The sequence below is a fragment of the Macrobrachium nipponense genome, chromosome 26 (genome assembly GCF_015104395.2).
Source record: "Macrobrachium nipponense isolate FS-2020 chromosome 26, ASM1510439v2, whole genome shotgun sequence".
Lineage (NCBI taxonomy): Eukaryota > Metazoa > Arthropoda > Malacostraca > Decapoda > Palaemonidae > Macrobrachium > Macrobrachium nipponense.
Genome location: NC_087215.1, coordinates 77,879,169 through 77,894,033, shown reverse-complemented (window position 1 = coordinate 77,894,033; position 14,865 = coordinate 77,879,169). Strand labels below are relative to the sequence as shown.

The 14,865-nt window shown below is 37.9% G+C and overlaps 1 protein-coding gene across 1 annotated transcript; it reads left to right on the top strand.

Moving 5' to 3' along the window:
* The first annotated feature begins 1,425 nt into the window (after nt 1-1,425).
* Nucleotides 1,426-14,598, top strand: LOC135199749 (uncharacterized). The gene is made up of 5 exons (XM_064227907.1): nt 1,426-1,456; nt 1,811-1,965; nt 2,234-2,507; nt 11,704-13,390; nt 14,154-14,598. Exons 1-5 carry the CDS (start codon nt 1,426-1,428, stop codon nt 14,596-14,598), a joined length of 2,592 nt encoding a protein of 863 aa, XP_064083977.1.
* The last annotated feature ends 267 nt before the right edge of the window (nt 14,599-14,865 follow it).

Genomic DNA, 14,865 nt, shown 5'->3' with positions numbered 1-14,865 from the left:
CAAATTTAGAAGTTAGATTGTCAAAGGAGGTTACGAGACTTTCGATGCGAGTGTCCATGCTCTCTAAACGAGATTCAATGGCTTCAAAACGTGATGTAAGGGAGTCACACCGAGACTTGAGGACATCTACAGCATTACGAAGTGTAGTCACTTGTGAGGAGGCAGTAACAGTGGGTTTGATTGATGGCATTGGAAGCTGTTGTGCAATAAGCTGGTTCGATGCAGAGCCTGAACGCCTGGTACAGACATGCCACACATTGACTCCAGGCTCATTACATCTCGGGCATTTCCAATGCGAGGAGTCAGGTGTAGGTAGAGGTAATGAGGTTGATGTTGATGCCAAAGAACTGTCAACCACTGTGGGTGGTACAGGGGGCCGATGAGGGCAGGTCCGACTGCCATGCTCAGCAGCACAAAATGCACACTTTTCAGGGGCAGCACAGTTTCGTGAGATGTGACCGATACCCCAGCATTTGAAGCACCACGGCTTTTCATCTGGCATTCTGCGTAGTTCACATAATGGTAGACAAGGGAGGAAGGAGAAGTTAACAAAAGGCGGGGGTGGATCTGGGTGGCTCCAAGTAATGACAAAACGATTGATGGACTTCCCATCCTGTAGGAAACGACGTACAGTGTGCACCCCTTTCAGTTCCTTAGCTAATGAAGGGTCTACATCCACAGGAAATCGAGTGATGAGATATGTAGGGAACTTACGGGGTCTGTTTACAGCATCCTGAACATCTAACACAAGTGACAGAACCTCACCCCCCTTGACCCTATTTATGATATCCAGGCGATGCCTCGAAATGTATACAAATCGAGAAGTGACCGCAGACATTTTAACTTCAGCCAATTCCCGATTGAGGCTGAACATCTTGGTAACCTCCAATAGCCAGCAAAGCTTCACATTAACCCCCGGATTCTCTCTAAATAGGAACTTTATGTATTCAGCACGTGGAGCAAAGGCAGGGAGAACAGTTTTTGTAGCTATGGTAGGTATAATCTGAATAGCAGGTCTAGGCAGGGAACTATTGAGAACTTTATTTTGAGAGGAAGAAGCATCACACTTTGTAGTTTTAGCAGAAGGGGATGATGGCTCATTACTGCTATCTGAATCATGCTCCATACATCGTTTGTTGGAGGTAGGGGTATGGTCCATGAGACTAGGAGCTGCACCAGCAGGGATCAACTTATGAGATTTAGTAGAGACAAGTCGTGGCCAATGTTCCTGTGTAAGCAGATGCTCTTCAACATTATCATCACTTAGAGCAAGGTCCTCCTCAACATCAGCGAGAGCACCAGGTCCCGAGAATTCCATAGTCATTATCTACTGGTGTTTTAACAATGCCCGTATCTGATTTCGTTTCTATGGTACAGTAACGTTGACATGACGGGGATAACCACGTCACACACTCTGTACTGCGCATGCGTGGTTTTGAAGAACTTGAACGTAGTCGTATGTGTAGTATCATTATTTGTTGACAACACTGATCATCACTACCATTTTCGTTTTGGTAACACTCCACTCATTGTTTACAATAGTGGCACGTGTTGTGGTAGGTCCCAGCTATCAAACTATTTCTTTATGTTGTTTTGTTTATTGTTATGTTTTCTAATGTTAATGTTTTGTAGCATGATTGTCATAAGTTATGTGCTTGTGTTCATGTGTGCATGAATGTTGTTAGTTATTGTTGTCTGTTTTTCTGTTACAGATGTTGTAGTTTGGTAATGTGTTGAATAAAGCTTGGAATCTGTCACTAAGTGTTTACTCTCATTACAATTTATTCAACACATACCCATCATGGCCAAGCTGCTGAAGCCATCCAGACTGGACACAGATCCCAGCTCACCCACTGCAGCCAAAGAGTGGAACCACTGCATAAAACATTCACCAACTTCATAGAAGAAAGTGGAGATGCTGCACCAGACAAGTTTAGGGCATTAGTGAATTGTGTCCCCGAGTGTGTATGAACTCATTGAAGACTGTAGTACTTTTGAGAGTGCAATCGCCAAACTGGAGAGTGCTTATGTCAAGTTGCCGAATGAAGTTTTTGCTAGGCATGTTTTGGCGACACGACGACAGCAGTCAGGAGAATCCCTTGACGAATTTCTGAGGGAGCTACATAAGCTAAGCAAGGATTGTAACTTCCAGGCAGTCACAGCTGAGCAATATCGGCAGGGGCTATTACGTGATGCCTTTATCAATGGTATTGTCTCAGCATTTATTCGTCAGCACCTACTAGAAAATAAGTCACTGAACCTGGAGGCTGCACACAGTCAAGCTCTTACGTTGGATCTTGCCCAGCGTAGTGCCGACGCGTATACATCACCCATTCCTCATACTGCTGCTTTAGTTCCAGAGCGGCAGGCACAGCCCAGTGGTGACCAGCAGCAGCAGCCAACAAAAGAAGAAGCAGAAAGAAGTTCACCTGGAGATTCAGCTGTTGCTGCTGCTTACTTATCTAAGAGGAAATGCTATTTTTGTGGTAATGCACTCCACAGTACAGGTAGAGTGAGTTGTCCTGCACTTTTTAGGGCTGTTGCCTTGTATAATAAGGCGTCCTATGAGGTAATGTTAGACTTGCGATAATCTTACGCTAAGTCGGTTGGTATTGCACCTCCATATTCATGGGAGTGTCTTGGGGTTTGTAGATCACTTACGAAGTCGGTATTATCTTCTTTGGTTATGACGACGATGTGTTAAACTCATGATGATTCGGAGATGAGGTGAGGATCTAGTAGAAACCACGAAGTACAAAAATACTTATATTCTCTGAATTTACATGGTGAAGATCAGGTATGATTGTACAAGTCTTCTAATGACGATAGCTTGATCGCTTCTGCCAATGATGATGGCTAATTCTATTCTCTTTACATGATAAAGCTTTGGTAAAGAGGTACAGGTCTTCTAATGACGATAGCTAACTCTATTCTGCCTCTACTACCATCTCGGTTACCAGTCATAAAAGAACAGACAGTAGCTCGAACATATGAACATACAATCAGATGACATAGTTACATACGAACACACAATCAGATGACATAGTTACTAATCACGTAGGCCGCTTGAGCTACAGGTCACGGTGTTTGTCTCAAGCAGGAAGCTTGGACTAAAGTTTATAAACAATTGAATGACTACAGGTGACGGCATGTTATCTTAGCCTATTTTTATTGTATACGTCATCTTTAGCGTCTCTAGTCTGATCACATTCCTGCAAGCAATCTGGTTGACCTCTTTAGTTTTAGTCTTTTATATATATGGACTAACATTCCATATTTTTATTATGTAAACACTTACATTAGCTCAGTCAGCTACCAAAACCAACCACTGAATATTACTCAAACTTGACTTGCATTTGACTTATAGGAGTGTGATACAGACACTATGTGAATATATATAGATAATAGAAAATGCTTATAAGTAAAAAAAAATTCATGGTGTACACAAATACAGATTCAAGTAATGATATTAGACATAATATGCATATAATATTCGTAAATAATAGTGATCACGTGATATATACTGATACAGTTTTTCACTTCATCTCATTAAGATACATATGCTACAGAAAATACTAATGTTACTCTGATAATCGCATAGAACAAAGATTAACATGATAAAAATCATATTTTAACTGATAAAAATTTCATATATGAATTGATAAAAATTATTAATGTTTATGCTGATTAATTCGTTGATTTTTATGCTAACTGTTATATATCTGATTCATTAATTCATATACTAACTCATAAATAACTGCAGATATTGGTAAGATAAAAGGTTACAGATTGATTATAGGCTACCTGAGTGTTTTATACATATGTATATGGATTCATATAATTATGATTAATATATGTGCACTTTAAATAGATTCCTATTGCGTACACGCAAAGATATATTTAGATTTTTTTAATTTATTTTGATCATTTAATATAGTAAACATATACTTTATATATATATATATATAGGATACATGATACTTTATATATATAATATATATAGGATGGACCGAGGTTATACTACTTCACATTTAACTAGCTTTCCAACAACTTTTCGTCCATTACACAGTTCCAGACAACCACCTATAGCCAAATGAAATGGCCAATTTCGCATGGTTAAAACAAGGGGAAAATATGCCTGGGCGGGTCCAACGTTCTATTTTGCGTTCATACTTGTTCTCTGCATCCTAAGCCACACGTTTACGTTCGCGATGAATAATAAAATCATCCCCAGCACGAGTCCTTCGCCAGCAAAGTAGAGTTGAATATCCTTCTTGGGTCGTAATTGTCGGAAGTAGTGCCCTTTTGTAGTCGATTTCCGACAGCTGCCGGAGCATTCCGCATTGAACGAGATTAACGTCGGGATACGGGTGTCGGTCGAAGAAGTCCATGATGGTGCTTATTCCCTTCACATTGTAGGCGGTTGTTACTCGACTGCCGTCGTCCGCAGCAACGAACGATTTTTTGAAGTTGCGATGTGAAACTCTCGTACTGCAGGATACTGTAACCAGGTTCCATTAATCAGCCTGCAAGTGAAATTATACTTGTCACAAGGGCAAAATAAATTCAGACGACATCCAAATACAGGGGGGAAGAAAGCCATTTAGACCAGACTTAACCCACATGAATTCGCTGATTTTTTATGGAATTCAAAAGAGTCAGCTGTACAAACTTTTTTATCCATGGCATTAGCAATGAGTGAACCTATCCAGGTCTATGATGACTTGTAAATATATCCATAATTATAAAAAATAAACAGATATCAATACGAATCTCAAAGAAAATTCGATATTACTGGTAGTAAGTTACTAGACAAAGAAGTGGAAAACGGAGCTATTTGTAAGATTGCCAGGCAACATAAGAGTCAAAGAGAATATTAATCATGATTCTGTATTTCTCTATGCTAACTGAAATTAAGTTGTGATAAAATCTGATCCTATGTGCCCCTAACAAAAGTTTCATATTCAATTTTCTCGCGCGCATCCTCTGAGGTTAATTTTTAAAACTTTATTAATAGGTAGGAGAGGCAACGAAAAAACCCACTACGTAACTAATTTCTATATAAACTTTGAGTTTTTTTTTTCAAGAAAATGTGACATTTTCCCATGAATGTGATTTTACTTGAATTGTGATAGACTAATGTTGCAAGTAAATATTTCATATCCATGACTTGATACTTCTAATTGTCTATGAGGTTCAGAGAAAATTAATTCATTTTGTTGTTATAGAAATTCTATTTGCTTATTTTGTTCATTAATTTTAAAATGATTGCAATCCTTAACTAAAGTTGCATTGCACACATGGATAAGAATAGGTTTTGTGGTATGTCATGTGACCTATGAACCACATTTGAAGTTCATGAGCTAAGCATTCCTTTCTCCAGTCAATCTGCTTCGCAAGCGGTTTATTGAGGTTATAAAGAGCAATGATTATTCGGCAAATGCGACAGGCATCTTCTAGACTGATGACGTCGTCACCAGCTTAAGAGTTACGTTACTTGCTGTAAAAGAAACGACTTAGTATAAATTTTTTGTTTTTTGTTTTTTGTTTTTTTTTTTGTTTTTTTTTTTTTTTTTTTTTTTTTTTTTTTAATAGTCGACCCACACGAAAAGAATGTCTGAAAAAAAAAAAAACAGTACCAAAATTGAACAATATATTAGTTTCATGTTGGATATCTGCATGATTGTAAATAAATGTAATACTGTTAAATTAGATATTCCTTATTCAAACTAATGAAAAGGGTTTCCATACAAATTTTATATATACTATTTGCCCTGTATAAGATTATTTGCATAGATATACATTTTCACTTCTAGACTTCCTGACTTTAAAATCTCTTTTATTTTATATTATTTTATTTATTTATTATTATATTTTTTTTTTTTCATTGACTACGAATATAAATCACCGGGACAGACAATATGTCAGTAGGTTTTGATATGTATTTGAACTTTTAGCTTATTTGTCATTACTAAAGCGTTAAGTTAGAGTTAAAATCTTTACGCATATATATTTGGATATTTAATTAACCTATGGTTACGTTTTGCTTATTGATTTTATCGTGATTCCTTTTTTGTTATAATTTGTAACCCTTCCGACTTCTTACGGAGTGTATTATATTGACTCCACTTGTATCCATATTTATTTTATTTTTTATATTTATTTATTTATATATTTTTTATATATATTTGATAAATTAATGGTTGGCTTGAATATGTGGAAAAGTGTTCTAGCGGCGTACCGTATAAGGCTACTTGCGGCATCAATTCTATAGATACAAGATATAAATGATATAGGTATTTAAAACCGCGAGAACCGCTATAATCCAGTTCGGATCCAATATCACGAATGTAACTCGTAAGACATTGACACTTTTTTATTTATCCGTTATTCTACCAAAACCGATTGACTCTGGGTGATAAAATATATTATTGGTTTTCTTATGGATAGGAATTCACACAACGTGTTAAGGAGATTATTATTGATTTACACCACCCGAGTCACAGATTATTATGTGTTGAATTCCATGTTTACTGATTTAGCACTCATAAATATTCCTAACGCACTCAATTGCGGTGTTTGTTTTTAGTGCTATTAATTCTATATAATGTGTCAAGGAACTATTAACATTAAGAAGTGTTTATTCCCTCTGTCAGACTCGTAATTCTGTTAATAATTCTAAGTATATTCTTTCAAGGATTGATTTGGCACAGGATAGGCCCCTAAACTGACAGGTGTCTTAGTGTATCCCTTGTTTTCATGACACGTGTTACAATTAGTTATGTGCTTTTTATATCTGTAAGCATCGTAGGCCAGTAAAACAGTGATTTGGCTTTCTGTGACATAATAGGGAACCACTGGATGACGGAATGCAACCAGTTTATGACGATTGGTATGAAAGAGATTATTACTACTACCTGGTCGTTAGTCACCTGCTGTGTTCTTCGGGTTTTCCTCGTCACGGACCTACATATAATATTACATTTTATTACATTATTCTGATACATATACTTTAAATATACTTTTGCTTTAGGGTTTCTGCTCAAAGTGTTTATTGTTTTTGCTTAGCCGCTGACCCTGTTTCCGTTCGAAGTGTTTATTGTTTTTGCTTATTGCTACTGACTCTTGCTTTGTTCAGTTTGTAACAGTTCGGCGCCCCGACCCAGATATTCAATGCTCGCGATCTCTTGGGTTAAGGAATTTTCTTGTTTAGATACGGTTTTAACAATAGGCACGGATGTTTCTATATCTTTTAGTCTAATTAATGGTTCTTTGAAGTATGGTGCGGGATTGCGCGATTATGCGTCAGCTATGATATTTGCTTTCCCAGGTAGATATCTTATCTTGGCTCCAAAGACCTGAATGATCATTTGTCACCGAGTTCCTTTTGGACTGTGATTAAAGCCTTTGAAAAACTCGGTAAGTGACTCATGGTCAGTAAGGATTTTATCAGGATAGCCGTAGATTATGAACTTAAAATGTACTAGTGAGTTAAAGATACCTAGCCCTTCCTTGCCTATTACTGCTTATTTACTTTCAGAGGGCTTTAGTTTACGTGAATAAAAAGCTATAGGAAAGAACTGTTTATCATATTACTGAAGTAGTACCCCTCTTACCCCTTGGTCTGAGGCGTCTGTTGCAATAAAAAAAAATTCCTTATTTAAATCAGGGATTTTTAAGTTAGGTGAGCTGCATTATTCCGCTTTTAAGATATCGAACGCCTGTTGATGCTTTTTAGACCCTAATAAATCTACGCTCTTCTTCGTAAGATCTGTTAAAGGAGCTACCATGATTGAAGAGTTACATATTTACATACGATTGTAATACCCACTGCAGCGCAAAAGTGCTGTATCCCCCTTTTACGTTAATAGGTACCGGAAGTTATGAATAGCCGACACCTTACCATGGACTACTTTAAGACCTTGACTAGACACATAAAACCTAGATAAACATGTTCGTTTTTTTTTTTTTTTTTTTTTTTTTAACTCACATTTAGATATTTTACTCTGAGATTATTTGTCTTTGTCTCTGTAGCACTAGCTCTAGTTTATGTGAATGTACTTCTAAGGTATTAGAAAAGATTACAAGATCATCCAATATAGGCATGTAGGGTATCCCCTAAAAGTCTCCAAACACTATATTGTAATTGGGGCGCAACGTAAGCCGAAGGCATACGTAAAAATTGATAATGTCCCCTGAGTGTGCTGAAAACGGTGTATGAGGTACAATCACTTAGGTAATGGTATCTGGTAAAAGCTTTTAAGTAAGTCCAAGCTGGTGAAAAATTTATTCTAACCTTGTTTAAGTGACAGAAATCTACGGAGATACGCCAAGTCCGATCTTTTATGGCATGACGTTTGAGGGAAAAATTATATGGGCTTATTTGATTTCCTAATGACTCCTATTACTAACATTTTTCAACTGCGTCATTTACCTCTATTTTGAAATTTCAGTGAGAGTCTATACGAAGGTACGTATATAGCTTTATGTTTGTCCTTAGACCGTATTTTGTGTTAAATTACATCCATTTTCCCCAGAGATCACTCGCTAGTGGAGAAACTTCCTGGTATTCAGATAAAAGATAAAAAAAATTTCTGCTGAATCACCTCTGCTTGAATGGCTTTACGGATATTACTTTAGATAGAGTATAAGAGATTCATCTACGACTGATTGGGCGGGATTAAAAATTAGCAACAATAAAAAATGCGATATTTATAACTTCCGTATCCACGATATGTATATGTTTGTGGATCACTAGATTTAACTTGTTGCTGCTAGTCAACCATGTCTAGGGCTTTGTTCACAGAAATCGTTATATTTCAGTGTCGGGAAGGATTAAAATTTCATTTCCCAGCAAAGTCTTTTTACACGCACTATGACATTCGAGGGTGCATGCTTCTCGAGATTTTGCGTGCAAACTGCGACTGCGGTTGTGGGAGAATTATGTTGGGTCATTTGAACAATGTTACGATTTATGAGACAAATGTATAGTTCCTCTATATAAGTTATTATTTGATTAACTGTCTCTTTTTTATTCAAACGGATTTTAATATGTTTGAAGGTTTATATAATTTTCCTTTGATAAACACGCCTTATTTTGCAGGAGGTAATATATTATTTTGTATACCCCTAGATGGATCTTACAATTACACTAGAGACAGATCAATGTTTTTTATAACTATAGAGGTATCTGTAAGCTCTCGCTTATCCGGACTTCTCATTAGGGAAGCTCGAACAACAGACGGTGAGTCCGTAAATACAGGATATTACGTGTACTAAAGAAATAAAACAAGATATTCTAATTTTTACGGCGCGTACAGTTGGGCTTAATCCACCACTACTTATAATAACTTATTGTATTAAAATTACTAGAGCCTGCTCTGATTACTTGATACTGTCGTGCAATGCATAGGGAAATTCCTTTTTAATTTTTCCAACATCGCTCTCCCTTTCCGCTGAAGTCGCTTAAATGGAATGTGCTTTGCTTGCTACACTCGGCAGATTTAACTGACCTTGACCGCTGACTAGATGACACAATACCCAAGTGCTTCAGCACGATTTGTTTGTTTCTGAAAGGGCTACTGTTTACCTATTTCTTTTTGTAATAATTAGGATCCTTCTCTTTATTACCATCGACAACGTATTGTATCTTTTAGCATTATGTTGCTGCTAGTTATGTATAAAACAACGAACATATGAATGACGAACTATAAAGAATTGAGCGATTACTATTAAAATAAGTTATCTCTACTGCGTTATCGTGTACTTGCTGTTGTTTACTTCATAGTTTGCTAAAATTTGAAATAGTGAGGGATCCTGGTCAGCGCATTTAGCCTAATGTAAATTTTTTATAGACATGTTATTCCTTGCAATCCAGCCGTATTTTTAAGTTGAGTCATTGAGGTTCGATATTTTATATAACTCAAAAAACTCAAGGCTAAAACTGCGATCGGGACTTTGCAAAGGAGCATTTATTGTCATGACCCGAAATAGTGTTACCTCTAATTGATCTAGATTTGTCAAGGTGTTCCACTTGTTTTTGTGTGTTTTCTTATCACTACGGTGCCTAACGACCCTATCCATGCATCTGTATAAATACAGACGTCCACTGCGTAAACGCATATTCACTGTTTAATATGATTTGTTACGTAAGGGATTAATAATCACCCAAAATGATAAAATTAACATAGTATATGATTCTGATATTTCAGTAGAACTTCTGGAAACAGACACTCAAAGATAAAAACTCGCAGTAGCGAAATCTCAATGATGTAGATAATTTCTGTAAAAAAGTAAGATTAAGAATGTCTCGTAACTTCAGAAAACAGGAATAACGAAATTCGACCTGCAAAGGAAACACTCAAAGTTACTCCAAATGAATAAAAAATTGTACTTAGCTTGCTTTTGTGGGAAGTCACGGTGTTCCGATAACGACACACGGCCTTGGTCCTCCTTCTCTATTTAGCGGATGACCTGGTTTTTTGGCTTGAGTTTCCCCGTGCGCGCAGTTGGGATGATTCAAGCCCTTGAAAATCCGTTCGGTTTGTTTTTTGCAGTGCCGGAAACACTCACTAATGATGTTTTCTTGAATGATTCTAATGAGAGACGAAGCTTGCGTTGCCGTAGGAAAAGGACATGTCGGTTTTGTTTCTTGAAGTTATTCACTAAACGATGATACTAAGTTGCTTGAAGAATCTCTTGCTTTCGTCGTCGTTAAAGAGTTCTTGTTGTTTTCTGAAGTTGCTCACTAAACGATGTTAATAAGTTGCTTGAAGAATCTGCTGATTCCGTTGTCGTTGACTTCATGATTTATTATTCTGGTTTTACTTCGGAGAAGTTGTAGAGTTCTTCTGTGACGCTGCCACCACTTTTAGGCGCGTACAGCCGCTGCCACCACTTTTAGGGCTGTTGCCTTGTATAATAAGGCGTCCTGTGAGGTAATGTTAGACTTGCGATAATCTTACGCTAAGTCGGTTGGTATTGCACTTCCATATTCATGGGAGTGTCTTGGGGTTTGTAGATCACTTACGAAGTCGGTATTATCTTCTTTGGTTATGACGACGATGTGTTAAACTCATGATGATTCGGAGATGAGGTGAGGATCTAGTAGAAACCACGAAGTACAAAAATACTTATATTCTCTGAATTTACATGGTGAAGATCAGGTATGATTGTACAAGTCTTCTAATGACGATAGCTTGATCGCTTCTGCCAATGATGATGGCTAATTCTATTCTCTCTACATGATAAAGCTTAGGTAAAGAGGTACAGGTCTTCTAATGACGATAGCTAACTCTATTCTGCCTCTACTACCATCTCGGTTACCAGTCATAAAAGAACAGACAGTAGCTCGAACATATGAACATACAATCAGATGACATAGTTACATACGAACACACAATCAGATGACATAGTTACTAATCACGTAGGCCGCTTGAGCTATAGGTCACGGTGTTTGTCTCAAGCAGGAAGCTTGGACTAAAGTTTATAAACAATTGAATGACTACAGGTGACGGCATGTTATCTTAGCCTACTTTTATTGTATACGTCATCTTTAGCGTCTCTAGTCTGATCACATTCCTGCAAGCAATCTGGTTGACCTCTTTAGTTTTAGTCTTTTATATATATGGACTAACATTCCATATTTTTATTATGTAAACACTTACACACTTACTGTTAAATGTAACAAATGTGGTAAAACAGGTCATTTTGCAAAAGTCTGTAAATCAAAGGCTTCAGGTAGTACTACTGCTGCATTGTATAACCCCAGTTTGCTTACAATAGCTGCCACTTATCCAAAGAATCTTTCACATGCAGCTACAAACATCACTGTAAATGGCCATTCATTGAAGGCACTAATTGATTCTTGTAGCTCAGATAGTTTTATATGTGAAGAAATAGCACAGAAACTAAATTTGACAATAGTTCCTGTAGGTACAGCAGTCTCAATAGCATCAAAATCTTTAAATGCTAGTTCCCCTGAGTTTGTTACAGCAGACTTAGTGCATCTTGATCAGAGATATCCTCGTATCCAGCTCGGGGTCCTGAAGGATTTATGTTGTGATGTTATCTTAGGTTATGACTTTCAAAAGCAACACCAGAGCGTAACTTTTCAATATGGAGGGAATAAACTAAGTTTAAAGATAACTGGAGCCAAACCTGTCTGTGTATTAGCAACAGCTGATATCGATGAACCGTCATTGTTTCCGAACTTACCTCAACAGTGTAAACCCATTGCAGTTAAATCTAGTCGCTATAGCCAGAATGACCAGCTGTTTGTAAAAGACCAGATATCACATTTACGATCTAAAGGTATCATTGAGCCAAGTATATCCCCTTGGAGAGCACAGGTTGTAGCAGTCAAAGATCCACTTGGCAGGCACAAAAAGAGACTTTGCATTGATTATTCCCAGAACATTAACCAATACACAGAACTAGATGCATACCCCCTCCCAAGGATAGAGGATATGGTGCATGACCTTGCAAAATATAAGGGGTTCTCTACATTTGATTTGAAGAGTGCATATCACCAAATCAGCATTAAAGAGAGTGAGAGGAAGTACACTGCTTTTGAGGGTGCAGGGGAATTTTTTCAGTTTTGTAGGATTCCATTTGGTGTCACGAATGGTGTAGCTGCATTCCAAAGAGCTATGGACAAACTAGTTGAAGATGAGAACCTCAAAGATACTTTTCCATATCTAGATAATATTACTGTAGGTGGATTAACTCAAGCTGAACATGATGAAAACGTTCAAAAGTTCTTGGAGGTGGTTCGGAAACGGAAGCTTACCCTCAATGAAGTGAAATCGGTTGTGTCTGTTCCTACAATCAGTGTTCTAGGGTATTGTGTCGGTAATAATGTGATAAAGCCTGACCCTGACAGATTACGTCCCCTTCAAGAATTACCGCCTCCCACAAATATGGGGTCTCTGCGAAGAGCTCAAGGGTTGTTTGCATATTATGCCAAATGGATCCCTGGTTTTTCCGATATGATTCATCCCTTAGTAAACACAAATACTTTTCCACTGAGTGAGCCAGCACTAGCTGGTTTTAACTCTTTAAAAAAACAACTTATGGATGTTTCACTACGGTCTATGGATGAGAGCCTTCCCTTTGTTGTGGAGTGTGATGCTTCGGAAGTTGCTGTTTCAGCAGTCTTAAACCAGGGTGGCCGGCCGGTAGCTTTCATGTCAAGAACGCTCCAGGGTAGTGAGTTGCATTATCCAGCAGTGGAAAAGGAGGCCACAGCTATTATTGAAGCTGTTCACAAGTGGAGCCATTTCTTAGCGAGACGACATTTTACTCTGATTACTGATCAGCGATCCGTGATGTTCATGTTAGACAGCAGGAAGAGAACTAAAATAAAGAATAACAAGATACAAGAGTGGAGGTTGGAGCTGGCATCGTACAGCTATACCATACAGTATCATCCTGGGAAACAGAATATTGCACCGGACACCCTGACTCGTGCCTATTGTTGTTCTATTTCTTTAATGTCGAATCTCACTGACATCCACGAGAACCTTTGCCATCCTGGGGTCACTCGTCTTTTGCACTTTGTGAGATCCAAAAACCTCCCCTTTTCAACAGATGACGTGGAAAGAGTGTGTGCTTCTTTTAAAATCTGTGCACAACAAAAACTGCAATTCCATCGTCCAGGAAAAGGAGTCCTCATAAAGGCTACCCAGCCAAGGGAACGTCTTAGTATTGATTTCAAGGGGCCTCTGCCCTCTACCACGAACAACAAGTACATTCTTACGGTTATTGACGAGTATTTACGTTTCCCCTTTGTGCTTCCCTGTCCAAACATGCATTCTAAAACAGTGATCAAATGTCTTGAAATCTATTTTAGGCCTTTGTGAAATGCCTAGTTTTATTCATTCAGATCAAGGTCCTTCTTTCATGTCCCAGGAACTGAAAATGTACCTTTCTCAGAAAGGGGTTGCAACAAGCTAAACAACACCTTATCATCCGATGGGGAACGACCAGGTTGAGAGATACAATGGTATTATTTGAAAATCTATTAGTTTAATACTTGAAACTCGTGACTTTAAGACTCAACACTGGGAGATAGTACTTCCTGAGGTTTTGCATTCAGTTAGGTCGCTCTTATGTACAGCAACCAATGAAACCCCTCATGAACGTTTCTTTAGGTTTCAGCGATGCTCTAGTCTTGGAAATACATTACCATCATGGCTTTTGACTCCTGGACCCGTACTATTGCGACGACATGTTAGGTCTAGCAAACATGAACCATTAACTGATCAGGTTCAACTCATGAAAGCAAACCCAATGTATGCAAATGTCAAATATCCAGACGGAAGAGAATCAGCTGTGTCTACTCGTGACTTAGCTCCAAGTCCTGAGGGTGCAACGATTCCTGTACACCAGATTGAATCGTTAAGAGAGATGGAGTCCCCAAATACACCTGGAGTGCAGGATGAACAAACTCATGTTACACCTGAAGTGCAGGATGCACAAACTCATGAAAGTTCACAAACTCATGATAACCGTGATTCTCATGTGCCCAGTGAGCCCACTGAGCTAAGAAGATCCACTCGTGTGTCAAGGCCTCCTGATTGCTACGGATGGGATTAAACCAATACATTTGTTTAGTTTAACGGTGAATTTTTCTAGGAGGGGAGAATGTAGTATTATTATTTGTTGGCAACACTGATCATCACTACCATTTTCGTTTTGGTAACACTCCACTCATTGTTTACAATGGTGGCACGTGTTGTGGTAGGTCAGCTATCAAACTATTTCTTTATGTTGTTTTATTTATTGTTATGTTTTTCAATGTTAATGTTTTGTAGCATGATTGTCATAAGTTATGTGCTTGTGTTCATGTGTGCATGAATGTTG

Bases quoted from the DNA above. Each gene is read 5' to 3' on its own strand.
- LOC135199749 (XM_064227907.1), top strand. From the start codon at position 1,426: ATGCGTGGTTTTGAAGAACTTGAACGTAGTC. The intron at 1,966-2,233 runs GTATGAACTCAT...TTTATTCGTCAG, and splicing joins TGAATTGTGTCCCCGAGTGT to CACCTACTAGAAAATAAGTC. The intron at 13,391-14,153 runs GTTGGAGCTGGC...ACGTTTCTTTAG, and splicing joins AACAAGATACAAGAGTGGAG to GTTTCAGCGATGCTCTAGTC.